At 68.5% G+C, this 16,917-nt stretch overlaps 1 protein-coding gene across 7 annotated transcripts; it reads right to left on the bottom strand.

Moving 5' to 3' along the window:
• Positions 1 to 3,931: 3,931 nt before the first annotated feature.
• PCGF1 (polycomb group ring finger 1) lies at positions 3,932 to 8,806 on the bottom strand. Of its 7 annotated transcripts, none has more exons than XM_055797621.1 (9): positions 8,339 to 8,791; positions 7,526 to 7,631; positions 7,166 to 7,318; positions 5,831 to 5,902; positions 5,533 to 5,641; positions 4,854 to 4,989; positions 4,662 to 4,745; positions 4,494 to 4,590; positions 3,932 to 4,102 (listed from the first exon to the last, which is right to left on the bottom strand). In XM_055797621.1, exons 1-9 carry the CDS (start codon positions 8,432 to 8,434, stop codon positions 3,951 to 3,953), a joined length of 1,005 nt encoding a protein of 334 aa, XP_055653596.1. In that variant the 5' UTR covers positions 8,435 to 8,791; the 3' UTR covers positions 3,932 to 3,950. The 7 variants fall into 7 exon arrangements, with proteins under 7 accessions (XP_055653596.1, XP_055653595.1, XP_055653599.1 ...); XM_055797620.1 differs by having other exon boundaries at positions 4,662 to 4,748; positions 8,339 to 8,782; XM_055797624.1 differs by having other exon boundaries at positions 4,956 to 4,989; positions 8,339 to 8,771.
• Positions 8,807 to 16,917: the final 8,111 nt, after the last annotated feature.

Genomic DNA, 16,917 nt, shown 5'->3' with positions numbered 1-16,917 from the left:
TAATTTCCCCGCGCCGACATGACAGCTCATTCCCACCATGACAGCCATATGCCAGCGTGCCCACGCCACGTGCTGGTGGTCACCGGGGTGCTCAGCAGGGATGGCCATGTGCCCCAACAGGCCTGGTGAGTGCCCCTGGGGTGGGCCGTGGTGTGGGAGAGTTCGGAGCTCGGGGTGGTGCTGGCCAGACCACGGCACACATGTCCCTGCGGTGCCCATCCATCCCACGCCCCACAGAGAGGTGCTGGCGGGTCCTGCTGTGCCATGGGTTGGCAGCCAAGTGGGTCACAGCAGCGCAGTCCGGCAGCATGTTATTGTTGTGCCAGCAGCGCCTGGTCTGGTGCTGGGAGGATGTGGTGGTGCTGTGCAGGGGGGTCACTATCCCGGGGTGCACGGGGGTATCACGGGGCTGGCCCCACACGCCGGGTCCCCGGGTGCTGCCCCATTCACCTCAGCAATGGGGTGTGAAGGCAGTGGCAGGCGCGGGCAGCTCATTTGTCTCTGTCAGGAGCCAGCGTGGGAGACGGTGCTGCTGGAGCGCGGCAGGGACAGCGCAGCTGGTGTGCTCAGCAGCATTGCCCTGCAGCCCTGTGCATCTCGGGCATGGCCAGTGCCAGCACCATGCACTGGCTGCCTGGGCAGCACTGGGGCCGTGGGGTGGGGCAGAGGCCGTGGGGTGAGCAGGACCCCCGGGTTCATGGTGCAGCTGGATTACATGAGGCCTGTGGAGGGGGCTGTGCTGTGCCCCTCTGCAAGGCACCCACAGCCCCCCGTGGGGACCCCACTGCTCCCACCCAGTGCCTACCTCAATGGGCAATGGGATGTGAAGGGGGGATGAGCCCCAGCAAGGGGCTGTGGGGCAGGAGGGGTGGAGCAGGATGGGGACCTTGGCATAGGTGGAAGGGCAGTGTTGCTGTCCTCCCAGGATGTGTTGTGTCACCAGTGCATGGGGGGACCTCCAAGGGGTCCCTCCTGTCCTGCTGGCAGCCCCATGACAAGCTAATTGTTCCTAATCTTCCTGCTGAGCCCCCCATTACTGCCCAATTGGGCTGGGGGGCTGCAGGACCTGTCTGAATCTGCAGGCCCCTGGCTCAGCTGGAGCATCCCTGCAGCATGGAGGGCAACCTGTGGCAGCATGGCGTTGCCCCAGTGTCACTGCATGGGCTGAGGTGGGTGGTTGGGGTCCTTCACCCCTTTACCCAGCCTCCAGGCCCTTCGCTGGCCTCGGGACCCTTCAGACTGGGGGTGCCACTGTCTCTGGTGCAAAGCTAGGCTCATTCCGGGGGCCCAAGGGCATGGGACTAGGAGTTCTGAGGGTCCCCACATGGCCAAGGAGCTCCTGGGGGTCCTGGCCCCCTGGCTGTGGGGAGCCACACTGGGGGCTGTGTGGTGACCGAGCCATGCCCAGGTCCTGTTGGGCAGGGCTGTGCAGACCCCGGTGCCCCCCAGTTAGTGCCGGGCGGAACGGGGGGCTCAGGTTTCCCTCTCTGCCGGGCTGGAGCCTGGGGCCATTAGCCCCCTCAGAGCATGACGTGCTGGGGGGGGCAGGATATCAAAGTGTCTTCGCCTTGCACTAACTGGCGTGACCACTGCTGGCAACCAGCCCCCACCGACCCCATGGCCCCCATGGCCTGGCGAGGGGTGCAGGACCCCATCCTGGCACCTGCCCCATCCCCACTGCCCCCAGGCACTGCCCGTGGCCCCAGCCTGTGCCGGGGGCTCCCCAAACCCCGAAGCCCATCCTGCATCCCCAGGCTCCCTCCACCCCCCCTGGCCTCATCCTGCATCCCCCACCCAGGCTTATCCTGGCCCTCATTGAGCCCTGCTCTCCACGGCTGCCTGGGTCTCCCCCTGCCCCCTGGTCCTTCTCAAACCCCCCAATTCCCCTGACCTCCCCATCCCCCCTCACTCCCCTGCATTCCAGGGCTGCCCTGCACCCCCAGCTGCCCCCAGCCCCCAGGGTGCAGCTCCAGGCCCTGGCGGGCGATGGGGCCAAGCTGCGGGCAGGGGGCTGCTGGCACCGACCCCTGCGCCCGCCCCCGCTCCGGTCCCGGTGGGGACTCATTTACCAACGTCAGCCCCACAGTTGGTTTGAATTAGGCTCCTCCGCGGCCGGCTCTGATAAGTGAGGGGGCGCGGAGCTGGGGGGCGCGGGGGGCTTCCAGCCCCACTCCCGCTTCCTGCTCTGCCGTCTGTAACCGGCTGCCAGAGCTGCTGCTGAAAGACACGGGGACAGCCCCCGCCTCGCTGCCCCTGCCGTCCTGCCATCCATCCATCCTTCCGTCCACCCACCCACCGGCTCCCATGGCCATGCTGCCCTCCCTGCTCCTGCTGCAGGCAGCCCCTGTTGGGACCCCAGTCCTGTGCCCCCGGGCCGGGGGCTCTGGGGGGTGCTGGGGGGGCACAGGGCCCTGCCAGCTCCTGCCATGGGATGGACCCATGCTGTGCCCAAGCAATGCTGGGGTGCCAGCCCAGGGAGGTCCCTGGCACTGCAGGGCATTTGTGGGGCTGGGAGGGGGAACACAGGGACCCTGGCTCCCCAGCAGTCCGGGGACCCCTGGCTGGGCATGGAGCTCATCCCAAGATGAGCAGCACAGCCCCGTGTCCCACTGACCCCTGGCCTTTGCCCATGTTTCACCACATACTTAGCAAGGGCTTTCAGCATGGGGGGGCCATGGCCGCACTCGCGTGAGGGATGGCCGACAGCTGGGCTGTGGAGAGGGGCTGGTAACTGGATCCCCTGGCAGCAGCTCACAGGGTCCCGGACATGGGGTCAGCGGCAGTGCGGACCCGGGGGTGAGGGACAGGCCAAGGCCCATGTCCCACATGGGCTGGGGTCCTTGGGGTCAGTGGGCACGGGGTGCCTGGAGGGGTCCGTGCCATGTCCACCCAGGCTGGTGGGTCCTGGGCTGATGCCTGCCCCAGGACGAGACACCCAGCTCTGGGGGTGAGGGTGGGAGCAGAGGAGTCGGGGCTGCCTGATCTGGTGAGCCCCAGCAGCAGTGTGGCACGGCCAGGCACCGTCACCACCGTGTCAGGGGAACCAGGACCAGGGGGACGTCTTGCCCGTCCCTGAGCCATGGCTAGGGCCCCTCCACAGCCACTTCCCCAGGGTGGCCGGGAGCTGGCACCTGTTCCTCTGCTAGGAACAGGGGCTGGGGCCGCTGGATCGTGCCTGCCTGCAGGGCCGAAGGCAGCACATCCCAACCCCGCACCGGCAGGGACCCCCACACCGGGGGACCCCCGAGCTGCTCCATACCAGCAGCTGGGCCCAGGGCTGCTGCACCTACGACCCCCGCCGCGCTCCGGCAGTGGCCCAGATGGCTGCGATATTGTCCCCACAATAGCGGGCTAATTAGGCAAGCGCTGAGGAGCCGGGGGGAGGCCACCCCGACCCCCCTCCCCGCTCAGGCAATCAAAGGGCCCATGACTTTATTACGGCTCATTATGCGCAGGCGGCGGGGGGGCACGCAGCCTGCGCCGAGGCGACAGGCGTGTTATTTCCCCATCACTCCTCATTGGGATTCTGGCACCGGCGGCGGCACGGGGGGGGCCGGGACATGCGCCAGGCAGCCGTGACGGTGATTAATCTGCCGAGCGCCCGCACAACTGTGCTCGGCCGAGGGGCTGTGCACCCCCACACCAGCACTGCAGAGGAACGGAGGAGGGGAGGGGGCTGCACCCCCTGCTCCTGGCCCCACAGCGCTGCACACACTGCCCCCCCTGCCCCCCACAGCCCAGCCACCCCCACGCCATACTGCATCTGCTACCCGGGCCCACCACCCACAGCAGCTGCCATGTAGGGGGGCACAGCTCCCCCAGCCCTGGGGGTGCTACTGGTGAGTGGAGCTCAGCAGGGACACCCCCCAAGACCCAGTAGTGAACCCTAGCCCGAGGCAGGCTCCCCCTGGACAGAGGATGGACCCTCGGGGGATTTTCCATAGTTTTATTCAAAAAATAAACTCGAGCAGGAGGGTTATTAAGTTAGGGGGAACAGGGCAGGGGGCGTGGGAGCAGGGCTGGGCTCCAGGGGGGCAGCGCCCGCCCCCAGCCCCTACCTCCTCTTGTCCTTGATGCTGTAGTGCAGCAGGAGGGGCGCGGGCTGCAAAGCAAGGAGGGGAGTTAGGGTTGCCAGCACCCCTGTCCCAGGGTGGGCACCCCGTACCCCAGGCCAGGACCCCGCGAGGGGGCAGCAGCAACCCAAGGGACGCCGCAGAGCCCTGGCGCTTCGCCGTGAACTTGTCCCACCCCTTCTGGGACGGGTCACCCCCCGACCCCTGCGGGAACCCCAGCCCACTGCTCCAGCGCGCGATATTAATCATCCTTGATTTGCCGATTCCCTGCTCTGCTGCCGCGTCCTTGGCACAGCACTGCCCCGAGCTGCCCCTGCAGTGGTTCCCCCCATCGCTGGACCCCGCCCCCCCCCCCCCCCAGCCCAGGATGTAGTCCTTGGGGTGAATCCCCCATGGCAGGGGCCACAGCAACATGGGCACCTGCCCTGCCATCCACCTTGCCGAACCAGTGCGAGAGCCAGAGCTGCTTCATCGTCATGTGGTCAGGGAGGGCCTCATTGTTGAACAGAATCTGCACCTGAACACAGGGAGGCTGTGTCAGGAGGGTCCCGAGATGCCCCAGCACCCCCACCCAGCCATCACACTCACATGCTGCAGTGGCAGCTCGAGGCGGTGGCACAGGACCCTCCGCAGGTGTCGGATCTGCGCCCGCACGGAGCATCTCACGTACTTCTGCTACAATGGGCAGAGCAGGTCAGGGATCTGTGGGTGCCCCCAGCCCTGCAGGACCAGTGCTGTCCTGCGGCGAGGCCCCAGCTCCCCTCTGCCCACCCCACGCACCAAGCCGAACCCAGAGCGAGGGCTGTGGGGCCAGGTCTGGGCAGAGCCCAGGGGCTCGGGGCCCGGTGAACTGTCAGGGCGGCTGCACAAACCCCCGCTCACCTGCAGCACGGCCTTGCTCTTGTCCTTGCTGGAGCTGCGGAGGGAAAACAAGGGGCAGCCTGCCAGCTCCCGTGCAGGGAACCGGGGGGGGGGGCATACCCCCTGCCCCTTCCCCTGCACAGCCTGGTGCAGAGGTGCAGGCTGCTGTAGGCTGGGTGCCCCCCACCCACCCTGGCGCTCCCCCCTGCCCACCCGTCACGCACGCACAGAACTGGGGCTGGCTAGGCGGCACAGGGCCGGCACGCCAGCCAGGGCTGGCAGCGGAGCTGCAGCCATTGATCCCATTACAGCCCCCAGAGCTGCCGCTTATTGACTTTGCTGTCGGAGCTGACAGGCAACAGCGCAGCGCCAGCCCCAGCAGCTATTAATGCTGGCAGCCACTGCGGCCTGGGGGGGGGGACGATGACACAGAGCTGGGGCAGCAGGACCCCCCCCTCTGGCTTGGCCAGGTCTCCTTTCCACCAGGGCCACAGGATGCTGCAACACCCGGTGCCACCCCTGGTCCCCCTCCCCACCACACGAAGGGGCAGTGGCTCCACTGGCATCCTTTAGCCCTGCCTGCGCTGCCGGCACTCACCTCTGCTTCTCCAGGCAGAGTGAGACGTGCTCGTCGTAGCGGAAGTAGTGGGCGCGGGAGTGATCGAAGGTGCTGTAGGGGAGCCCCATAGGGTCGCCCCCAACCGTGTCTGGGGAAATGTGGGGAGGGGGCAGGAGTCAGCCCACCTCTGCCCCACCAACACTGCCTGACTGCCATGGCTGGCTCCTGGACACACTGCAGCAAGACCATGCTCTGCCCTCCCCCCGCAGACTCTGACCCTGCTCCCCCCTAGCTGGTTGCCCCCAGACCCCTCCGCGCAGTCCCTGAGCGTGCCCACCCTCGCTGCTGGGCTGTGTCACCCGGTCGAGGCCGCGGGACTGGTAGAACTCCCGGATCCTCTTCTCTTCACCTGTGGGCGAGAGGCCAGTGCTGCTTAGGGACACCCCCTCGCCCTGCATCCCCCCCAGCTCATTGCTGCTTCCCACCCCACAGAGGGGGTCCCCAGGCTGCCCTTGGCCTGTCCCACTGCTCTGACCTTGGTTTGGCAACTCAGCTGACCACCAGCAGCTCTTGTGCTGCCCTCCTTCCCTGTTCACCTCCTCGATGCCCCTGGGGATTTCCACCAAGGCCCCACCATGGGCCCAGAGGCCCTGGTCCCATCCCTGCCCATGCAGACAAGTCCCTGCTCTTGTTGTCCCTCACACTTTTCTCCACTTTCCCTCATCTCTGCCACGGGTCAGGGGGCCAGGGCCCTCACTGTGTGTTTGCTGTCCCACCCCAGTCGAGGCCTCCACGGCAGTGTCCCACTGCAGGCGGACATTTCCACAGAGGTATCCCCAGCACCGTCCCCGTCCTGAGTGACAGTGGCTAATTTCAAGCCCACCACTGCGCCTGCGGCACGGGCGCTGCCCTCCCTGCACACTGCTTTGCATTCACCACCACCGACTGTCAGTTCATCACACCGTCACTCGGCGCCTGGCCCCAGGGACACTGCTCGCAGAGGCAGCCCAGCTCACACAGCTCCCATCCCTGCAGCCCATCCCCGCTGTGCCAAGCACAGCCTGCTGCCGGAGCCTGAGCACTGAGAGCAGGGGGCTGAGCCAGCTAAAGACTCTGACGAAGCACTTGTCCCCCTGCTCTGTTCCCCAGCTGGTCCCTGATCCCAGGGGAGCTGCAGCCACTCCACCCACGGGCACGGCCAGGGGTACAGTGCAGAGCCCCTGCACTGGCACAGTCAAAGCCTCCTGTGGGTCCCCGCACCTGAACCTCACAAACTGTGCAGTGCCAGCATTGAGCCCCTGCCTCGCTCTGCTCCTCAGCCCCAAGCAGACCCACACGCTTGCCAGGCACAATCCCCACAGCCCCCTGACACCCACCTCCGCGAGGTGGGCTCTTTGTCCTACCTTCTCCCTCGCTCCACAACGGTTTTCCACTGTAAGATGCTCCCCCTGCCCTCTCTTCCCAGCCAGGCTCTAGCAGCTGCCATGGGCGTGGGAAGCAGCATTCTGAAGACCCTTACCCACAGACAGTCTTCCATGCCCAGTCTGAAGGTGCCTCCCAAAAGCACCTGGTGCTTCCCTGTGCCGTTCCCTTCACAGCTCCTCCCCATGTCACTCCGCAAGACACTGGTGCTGGGGACACCAGATCCTGGCCCCGCACTGGGGACACTCACTCTCCTGCAGGCCGGGGACCAGCTTGTAGACGATGTCCTGCATGACACGGTCCAGCTTGAGGTTGAGCAGCGGCTGTGTCTCGTGGATCTTGGTGTTACACATGGGGCAGTACTTGCTGGTCTGCAGGTACTTAACAATGCAACTCTTGCAGACTGCAGCCAGAGGGAGGGGGTGTCAGGGGGGGGCCACAACCCCACACCCCCAAACATCTAGTGCTGACACCCCCCCCCTTGCCCCCCCAGGCATGAGCCACAGTCCTGGGGCAGGGGAGGCTCTGCCGGCCTCTGCCCGGGGGACCCCCTGGGACCCCACACTGCTGGAGCCATGCAGGCAGCTGCCGCCACCGCGCGGGGACTCACACGTGTGCAGGCACTCGGTGATGGTGGTGGCGTCGATGAAATACCCAGCGCACAGGCAGCACACGATGTGCTCATTCAGCTCCTTCATCTTCACCTTCACCTCCTCCTGCGGAGATGTGCCATCATCACCCCGCCTGGCACCCCGCGGTCCCACCACCCCAGGCTCTCTCCCTGTGCAGCAGCCCCTTCCCACCCCACAGCCAGTGGGAACCCCCAGGGATGCTGGGGCAGGCCCCCGAGGGACAGCACAGGGCTAGGGGCAGCTTCCACTCAGCATGGGTGGAGGGAACCCCCAGGACAACACAAGAGGACCCTGTGACCCAGCTCACCCATGGCCTTGCCCCCCAGTCTGGCCTTAGGGCCTGCAGCGAAGCTGCCGCTGTGACAGGGTGGTGTGACAGGACTGGTGACTGGGGCTGAGACCCTCTGGTGCAGGGGGGTGTGGGGGGGGTTGTGCCTGCAGGGATGTAACCGCCCTGCCCTACACGGCTGGGCCCCACGGAGTTCCACTGCCCTGCACAACCCCACAGAAGCCCAACAGCCCAGCCAGGGCTGGGGTTAAATCACCTGCGCCCCCTGCCCCCGCCCCGCCCCCCACCTGCGCCCTGCCCCGCCCCCCTGCCCCCGCCCCTCCGCGCCCCGCCCCTGGGCCCCACCCCGGCCCCGCCCTCCCGCCGCGTGGGCGGCCGGCGCATGCGCGGGGCGGTCTCACGGCGCCTGCGCGGCCCCAGCGCCCCCCGAGCGGCGGCCTCTTCCGCCCACGCATGCGCCGGGCCCGGGGCTGCTGCCCGCCGCCGCCCGCCGCCGCCCGACCTCGTTCCGGAGCGGGTCCATCTTGTAGACGGCCTGGAGCTGGTTCCGCAGCCGCATGGCGATCGCCATCGGGCCCCCCTGAGGAGGCGACGCCATCTTAGAACCTCCTCCGTCCCCCCGCTCACTTCCGGGTTCGGGGCGGGGCCGCCGCCGCCCGCGCAGTGCCTACAACTCCCGCCGCGCGCCGCGCGCCGCGGGGCATGTCGGGAGCGCCGGGCCGGCGCCCAGCACCGCCACCCCCTGCCGGGCGCAGTGGGCAGCGCGGCGTCTACGCTGCTGGCCTCGGCCCCTGTGCTGACCCCCGGCCCCGGGGCGCAAGGTCGGGCGGGGCCGCTCGGCGGGAGGCGAGTCCCCGGCGGGCCTGGGCCTGACCGAGGGGCATCGGGCGCGGCGCCGCGCAGGCCCCGCTGGGGGTGGGCGTCCCGCCGCCGCGGGCCAATAGCGGGGAGCGCGCTCTTGGACAGACCGCGGCCGCCGCCAATCGGAGGGGCCGCCGCCTGCGCGTGGTGCCGCGATCCGCCACCAGAGGGCAGAAGAGCACCGTGGGCTAGCGGGGCCGGGGGGGCTGTGGGGCGCCTGGAACGCTGATTTTACCCCCTGTGCGGGGGTCCCGCTCCGGGCGGATCCCCGCTGTGCTGGGAGGGGGGGGGCTGCCCCGCGCGGGGGGCCGTGACCCGCAGGGCCGGGGTTGGGGTCCCAGCCGCGTTCCGCTGCCGGGGGGTCCCGCGAGGGCTGGGAGGAGCCACAGCCTGCCCCGGGGTGCGGTTCCCGGCGGGGGCGCAGGGCCTGCCCGGACCCCGGCGGGAGGCTGCAGCACCCGGGGGACAGGGTCGTGCGCGTGGCCGCGTGGCGGGGCACTGGGGCAGGGGCTGTGTCGGGGGGCAGTGGGTGGAAGGGGCTGGGCTGGGGGGCGGGCGGTGCAGACGACCGGGGTGCGAGGGCTGTACGGGGAGGGTGCAGGGTCCCAGGCCGGGCGTGCCGGGGTGCTGCTGGTGCTGGCGGGGTTGGAGGGCACTGGGCGTGCCCCGGGGTGCTGGTGGGGTCAGAGGGTGTCAGGGTGCTGCTGGTGCTGGTGGTGTGAGAGGGTATTGGGGTGCTGTTGCCACTGCCTAGGTTGGGGGTGTCGGGGTGCTGCCGGCTGGGGGGCAGTGGGGCGGCCGCCCTGGCGCAGCCGCCGGAGCCTGGAGCCGCGCTAATGGGGGTGATTGGATCAGGGCTCTGGAGGGGAAGGAGCAGCCCCGCTAATGCAAAGCAGAAGCCGTTAAAGGCCGTAATGGCTCGTTATGGTTACGATTATTGCTCCAATCCCGAGCAACAAGTGCCGTCTGGGGAGACGGCAGAGCAGCCGGCGCGGGTGAGGCTGCACGGCCCCCACGGGGACCCCGAGTCTGAGGGGTGGCTGCTGCCCACCGCAGGTGGGGGTCAGTGCAGTGGGATCACCGTGCCGGGGCTGGTACCTGCCACCCAACGGGCAGCGTCCCCGTCCCCCCCCCCGGTTTCCAGTGGCCAAGCTGCCACTCCGTGCTCCTAGGGGGCTCCCGGGAGGAGATTAAATGTGGCAAAGCTGAAATGATGCGGTCCCATCGGTCTGGCCCAGGCCAGAGTGGACGGGGGTCTGTGCCCCCCGGGGCTCCGTGCCTGCAGGAGCAGCCTGGCACATCATGGCCGTGCTGGGCTGGGTGCCTCTGGCACAGTGGGGAGCAGGGCGGCATCATCCACTGCACCACTGGCTGCCCTGGTGCCCTGACCAGCTGTGGCTGGGCCCCCTGGCTCAGGGACTTCTGCATGGGTCCTGGTCTGGATCCCGGGCTGGATCCTGGTCCGAGCATCTGTGTCCTGGCCCCTGTCACCTCAGTCCAGGTCCCAGTCAGCCCAGTAAGACCCAGTCCATCTGGCCAGGCTGGCTTAGTCCCCATGCACTGCATCCAGCACTGGCTGAGCCCCCGTGTCACCTGGCATGTCCTCATGGTGCCAGCCTGCTGTCCCATCCCTGCCACCCACCCGGAGCCCAGCATGGTGTGTGGCTGTGCTGCAGTGCCCACAGCCCTGGACTCTCGGAGGGGACCCCCGGGAGCTGTGCCAGCCTCTCCTCAGCACTGGGGCACCCATGGACAGAGGGGGGCAGGACCAGACCCCCACCCCGGGGTGACTGTGGCCTCTGTGACACACCCACCCACTGCCGGCCGGAGCCTGCCTGCTCCTCCGGTCTGTCCTTGCCGGGAGGTGAGAAATGAGGCTGGGGTCAGGGTGACCCTCCATGTCTGGGGAGGGTCCGGCCCCATTTGTACCTGCCAGGAGCAGTTCCTGGGAGGGACAGGCCAGGGGCTGTGGGGGTCACAGCCAGGCCAGCACAACCCTGCGGCATGGCAGCATCGCTCACTGCCGGCACTGCGCCGAGCAGCAGCACTGCAGCAGCAGCAGCACCGCACCATATTGACCACTGGCCCCAGCACTGCACTGTGTTGACCACCAGCACTGGTACTGTCACTCCAAGCACCATACTGACTGCCAGCCCCGATGCTGCACTGAACACCAGCACTGCAGTGGCACCAGCACTGCACTGTGTTGACCACTGGCACCAACACCACACTATACTGACCACTGGCACTGGCACCAGCACTGCACCGTATTGACCACTGGTGCCAGTGCTGCACTGAGTGCCAGTATCACAGTGAGCACCAGCACAGCACCAGCACTGCATCAGGGCCACAGTGAGTGCCAGCACTACTGTACCGCAGCGAACACCAACACCGCACTCAGCACCCACAGCACAGAAAGCCCTAAGCACAGGCGCCACAGCGAGCACTGCCCAGCTCTCCCCTGCAAGACCTTGGCCCAGGCCAGCGGGATGGGCTCATCATGGTGGTGTGGTCATGGTGGTGATGGCAGGCTGAGGCAGCTCTGCTGGGATGGATGGACTGACCCCTGGGGAGTGGGCCCGGGGGCAGGGACGGCCACAATCGCAGTGGCCCGTGGCAGTGGCAGCTGCTGCCGCATGTTCCTGCGGGACCCACTCATGCTGGCATGGGGCTCCCCGCACGTCGCTTCCTCACCCCCCTCGTGCGCAGCCCCTGTGCTGGTGGCAGCAGCTGGCACCCTCCGCATGAAGGCCCCGGCGCCATGCAGGGGCACACAGCCCACCATGTGCTCACAGCAGTGCGCCGTGGGGTCTGCAGGGCGGCTGTGACACCAGGCAGGGGACCTGAGGGGCTGCAGGGGGCCCGAGGACCCACAGCACAGGGCAGGGTGCCCACTGTGCTCGGTGCTGGTGTGGGGGCCAGGGGGCCGGAGCTCCCAGGGCCGGCTTGCCAGGCTGGCACGGCTGGGGCCCTGCAGCAGCTCTATCTCCCTGTAAATAATTAATGCCCGGGCGGCAGCCGGCACTTCTCCCGGCCTCAGAGAGGCTCCGGGGCCGGGCAGGCCGGGGCTTTTAGCAGAGACCTGCTCAAATATTCAGCTCCATTTCCGCTGCGGAGCCGCGTGGGGCCTGGGCGGCTCCTTCTGGTAAGCGCCTGGGGGGGCTTTCCCGGCCGGACCCCCGCGGCGGCCCAGAGCGGCGGGGGCTGAACCCGGGTGCTCGTGACCGCCGTGGGTGCAGGGCAGGGGGGAGGCTGCTGGCCCCGTGGGGCAGGTGCCGTGGCCAGAGCCATCGTCTTGGCCCCACACCGGCCCCACATGCCGGGTGCTGGCCCCTGGGGGGGCTCTGGGGCCAACGGGAGCACGGCAGGGCCGCTGCCGGTGGGTCCCGGCGTGGGCAGGGGGCTGCGGCGGGCTGCGGCCGGGGGGCTGGGCAGTTATGGACTGAACTCCTGGCCTAATGCACCTGATTGGATTTGCAGAATCCAATTACCTGCCCTTGGCCTTTGATAACGAGGTTCTGAGTGACGGCTCCTGTCAACGGCCCCGTGGTAGCCACGGCCACCGGCACCCGGCAGCACCCCGGCCCACCGAGATGGGCAGCACCGGCACCCACAGCCCCACGCTGGGTGGAACCCCCCGGGGGCGCAGGTGGGGACAGGGCTGGAGGCACGGGTGCCCCGAGCAACAGCTGGCCTGGCCAGGGAGGCCGAGCGCGGGGGTCCCTGGCATGCCTGCCCACCGCCCCCCTGGCTCCCGGGCACTGGCACTGCAGGACCAGGGCTAGGGACCAAGCCAGTCAGCGAAGCTGGAGTTGCCTGCCCTGCCAGCCCCCCTGCCTGCTCGGCTGCCTGCAGGCAAAAGGGCCCAGGGGCAGTGTGCCCCCCCTCCCACAGCACGCCCTCCTGCCCCCGGCTCCACCTCCTGCCCCCTGTGCCATGCCAGTGCCCCGTTGGAGGCCTGTTGGCTTGGCTGCCACCCTGCTGCCCTCGGAGCTAACCATGGCTGGTGCTCCCCACCTGCAGGGCTCCCCATGACCTCCCCTCAGCCAGGGAGGTGCAGCCAAAGGCACCACTGCGACACCCCCAGCCCATCTGGCCCCTGTCCCAGCCCATGGCAGCTGCTGGGGCCAGCTGATGGGTTTGCAGGGGGTGGCTTACATTGCAACCCCCAGCCTGGGCTCCCAGCACCCACTGAGGTTGGGGGCTGCCTGGACCCCCAGCTCTGCTGTTGCCCACCCAGGGGGGCTGCAGCCCGCTGGGGAGCACCCCCACAGCATCTCAGGGCCAGCATCGCCCCATGGCACCCAGTCTCTCCCCAGGACACTGCACAGATGCTGATGGCCACGGTGATGTCTGGCTGTTGAGGCCCTGGTAGCCGGTAACCGTGGTCCAGCCGGCCCCGTCAGCCACAGCAGCCCTGTCCTGGCCCATTCCCGGCCTTCTTGGCGGGTTGGGGTGGGGAGCATGCCCGTTGGCTGCCACCCGCATCACCCTGTGCACCCCGACTGGGTGCCGGCGCCCACCCCGGGGCAGGCGGCGGGGGGCACCGGGAGTGTTTCATGCAGTTAAGAAGTGTCTGATTGAGGCAGGAGGCGCCAGTAGCTCCCCCGGGAGCCGCAAGCCAAGGACTGGAGGACCAAATGCAGGCTAAAGTAATCCAATCTGGGCTGGCTTCATCTAATTAGCCCAGAATTAACCCAGCAGCCAGAGAGGAGCTGACTGTCCCTACAGTTTGCCAGCGGGTTTGGGGGGAAGCGGGAGGAAGAAGGGGACGTCCAGCCATAATGAGATTACGAGGGGGAGCGGGCGGGAGCGGGCGGCTTGGCAGCATCTTGCCGGTGGTAACGTGGGGCCCTACCAGGCCTCCGCTGCTTAATTGCTGCGCACTGGTTGATGTGCAGGGAGCGGGCTGGGGGCAGGCAGGGACCCCCTCTCATAACTCCTGCCTGGGCAGGAGCCCCCACGGGGGACGGGGACACGGGCACGGCCGGACTGCAGGGATGTAGTGCCACGAAGCTGCATGGCTGCAGCCGGCAGCCCCAGGACCGTGGGTGCCTACAGGCATGGTGGGGGACAGGGCAGTGGGCTGGCATTGCTGCTGGCAGGACCCCCACTGTGGAGCGTGGTGGGGGCCAGACCCTGATGTGCCCACCCCTCTTCCCCCCAGGCCACCTGCACCAGGGCTGGGGGCCCCGGGATGGCAGGGGATGCAGAGCAGGGGGCTGCAGATGGCCCTTGCTGTGGTGGCCGCAGGCACAGTCTCATGGCTGAAGGCTGATTTCCTACCTGGAATCACGCAAACACCCCTTCCTCTGCCGTGTCCCCTCCGACTGTCCCTGCCACCCAGGTGCCAGGTCACACTCCTTCCCCAGCTTGGGAATGTGTCCCAGTGCCCCACAGGGACCCCAGGCCCAGCCTGCAGGGCAGCCAGGGAGGGGGCACACACCAGGACCACAGGGGTTCACACCGTGGTCGAGGATGGAGGAGTGGGTTTGCACCAGTGTGCTGAGTGGTCCCAGCCCTCCCGGTGTGGGAGTGTGGGGGATCCCCCTGCCTGAGGCCTTGCTGGCCATGGGGTGCCAGGCTGGGGGTAGGGATCTGGGCAGGGACTCGTGCTGCCCGGCAGCTCAGGGGACCTTGGGGGTGGGCGTGGGGGCATGGCCCCATCCCTGAGGGTCACCGGGCAGGCAGGGCCAGAGGTGATGGCGGGGGCCCGGGTCCAGCAGGGGCTCTGGAGGGTGCTCCCGTCCCCCCGGGGTACCCTGAGTGGGAGGTTGGGACGAGCACCCGCCCAGCAGACCCTTGTGGGCGTGGGGCGGACCCTGGTGCAGGCAGGCGCCGTGTGAGCCCTTGCTGCCCCCGGCCCTGTCACCTGCCCCCCAATCCATCTCCCAGACCGGCAGCATTCCAGCCCCTGGGCACGGCAAACATCTGCCTCCTGCTCCAGGTTTAATTAACCTGCTGCCGCCTCCCTCCCCCAGCGCCAGGCATGTCCTCCCCACTGCTGCTCCCGGCCCTGGCTGCGGGGCCTGTGCCAGTGCTGGGGCTAGTGCCAGTGCCGGCACCAGTGCCAGGGCTAGTGCTGGTGCCAAGGCTAGTGCCAATGCCCACACCAGAGCTGGTGTCAGAGCCAGAGTCAGTGCCAGTGCCAGCACCAGAGCCAGGCACCCAGAGCTGGTGCCAGCAGCAGAGCCAATGCCAGTGCTGGTGCCCGTGCCAGTGCCATTTCCAATGCCAGCACCAGAGCCAGGCACCCAGAGCCAGTGCCAGTGCCAGAACCAGAGCCAGTGCCAGCTGTGCCCCCTGGGGCCACAGCAAGCCCCTTTGCCATGGCAGGCTGTGGAGCCAGTGGCTTGCTTCAGGTGGTGAAGCCACAGCAGGAGCACCAGGCAGGTTTCTCCTGGCACCTGCCAGACCGCAAGCAAGAAATGCCAGGAGACCCCCAGTGCCCCTGGCAGGGCAGGGCGCTGGTGCCGTGGGCCAGAGTGTGGTGGCACCCCCAGCATGGTGTCCCTCAGGAGCAGCAGGAAGGGCAATGCCCCCACCATGGAAGGGGCAGCACTATGGTGGGGTGTGGGCACTGCCAGCTTGGCACAGCATGAGGATCGGGCAGAGCAGCATGCAGCCAGCCTGGGCCTGGTGGGGACACGTGCGTGCACGTGTGTGTGTGCATGTACCAACATGGGGGGGGCTGTGTATGTGTGTGTAGCTGTGCTGACATGTGATGTGTGTGTGTGCACGTGTGTGCACTGGTGCAGCGTGTGCTGGGATAGCTGTGCCATTCCTTGGGGAGGGGTGTGTGTGTGTCTGTGAGTGTGTGTGAGTGTGTGCGAGTGTGTGTGAGCATGTGAGTGTGAGCATGTGTGTGTGAGCATGTGAGTGTGAGCATGTGAGTGTGAGCATGTGTGTGAGTGTGTGTGAGCATGTGTGTGATTGTGTGGGTGAACATATGTGTGAGCACGCATGTGACAGCCTATCTGCCCATGAGCACCCGAGCTGCACAGCCTGTGTGTGTGCAGCTGTGCCGCGCTGCAGGCTGTGCACACACACGCATGGGCAGGCAGCTGTGCCCCGCGGGGGTCCCCGTGCTTGTGCATGGCCCCTGCGCTGCTGGTGGCCCCACGCACCGGACAGTCACCCCTTACTGCAGCGAGCCCGGCTCCACCCGATGCCTCCGGTGCGTGCCGTGCCCCGGCTCTTCCCGGTGCCCCCTGCCGCGGCAGCTGCAGCTCCCAGGGTCGCCGTGATTTACAAGCGCAGGCCCCGGTAATGTCATTTGCCCCAGACCGGCGGCGCCGGGGTAGCCGCCCTCTCCTGTACCGGAGCCGTGACCCCCGGCCCGAGCCTCCCCGCCGCCGCTGCCCTACGGGCCGGACCCACCGCTTGCGGCGCGGCTGTCGCGATAGTCGCCGGGAGGCCCGGCCTGGCCCGCGCTGCTCTCCGCGGGGCCGTTACCGGCGGCCGGTCCGAGCCCGCCCCGAGCGGCGCCGCCGCACCCCGCGCCCGGGCACCCGGTGGGGCTGGCGCCGGGCCCGCTCCTGCCAGCCAGGTACGGGTGTCCCGAGGGCCGGGCTGGGCCCTGGAGCCGGGAACGGCGGGTGGGGGGGACCGGGGTCCATCACCCGGGAACGGCTGGCTCCGTGGAGTCGGGGTCCGTGACCAAGGAACACAGGGTCGGTGGAAAATGGGGTCCGCCCTACCCGGAACAGTGCGTGCAGGGGAAACGGGATCCATGGCCCGGGAACAGGAGGTCGGAGCAACCGGTGTCGGTGTCCCGGGAACGGCGGGTTCCCGGGAACCAGGGTCCGTGCTACCGGCAGCAGCGTGTCGCGGGGGTGCGGAGCTCGTCCCGCCTGGTAGGGCGGGCGGGCCCGTTTCCCGGGAACGGCGGCACAGGGGAACCGGAATCCGTGTCCCCGGGAGCGCGGTGTGTCGGGGGAAGCAGGCTCCGTACTACCGGGACTGGTGGACGGGTCCGTACCACTGGGGGCGGCGCGGGATAACTGCGGTCCGTGCGGGAGCGGCGGCTCGGGGCAAACGCCGGCCCCATGTACCGGCACGGGAGCGGTGGCTCCGCGGTGGACGGGCTCGGCGGGGCCGGGGTCGGTGCGCCCGGACCGCTGTGGTCCCGGGGAACGAAGCCCGCGCGCCCCGGTAGCGGCGGGCGAGGTGCCGGTCCGTGCGCCCCGGCATCCGGGATAACGCCGCCGAGGCCGGGGC

Source organism: Falco peregrinus, chromosome 2 (genome assembly GCF_023634155.1).
Source record: "Falco peregrinus isolate bFalPer1 chromosome 2, bFalPer1.pri, whole genome shotgun sequence".
NCBI lineage: Eukaryota > Metazoa > Chordata > Aves > Falconiformes > Falconidae > Falco > Falco peregrinus.
The sequence above is the reverse complement of the archived record's forward strand: the minus strand, read 5'-3'. Positions and strand labels throughout refer to the sequence as shown.

Excerpts from the sequence above, each read along its gene's own strand:
- PCGF1 (XM_055797620.1), bottom strand. The coding sequence starts at position 8,434 with ATGGCGTCGCCTCCTCAGGGGGGCCCGATGGCGATCGCCATGCGGCTG. Across the intron at positions 4,990-5,532 it reads CTCTGCCTGGAGAAGCAGAG|CTCCAGCAAGGACAAGAGCA; the intron begins GTGAGTGCCGGC and ends TTCCCTCCGCAG. Across the intron at positions 4,749-4,853 it reads CTCGCTCTGGGTTCGGCTTG|CAGAAGTACGTGAGATGCTC; the intron begins GTGCGTGGGGTG and ends TGCCCATTGTAG.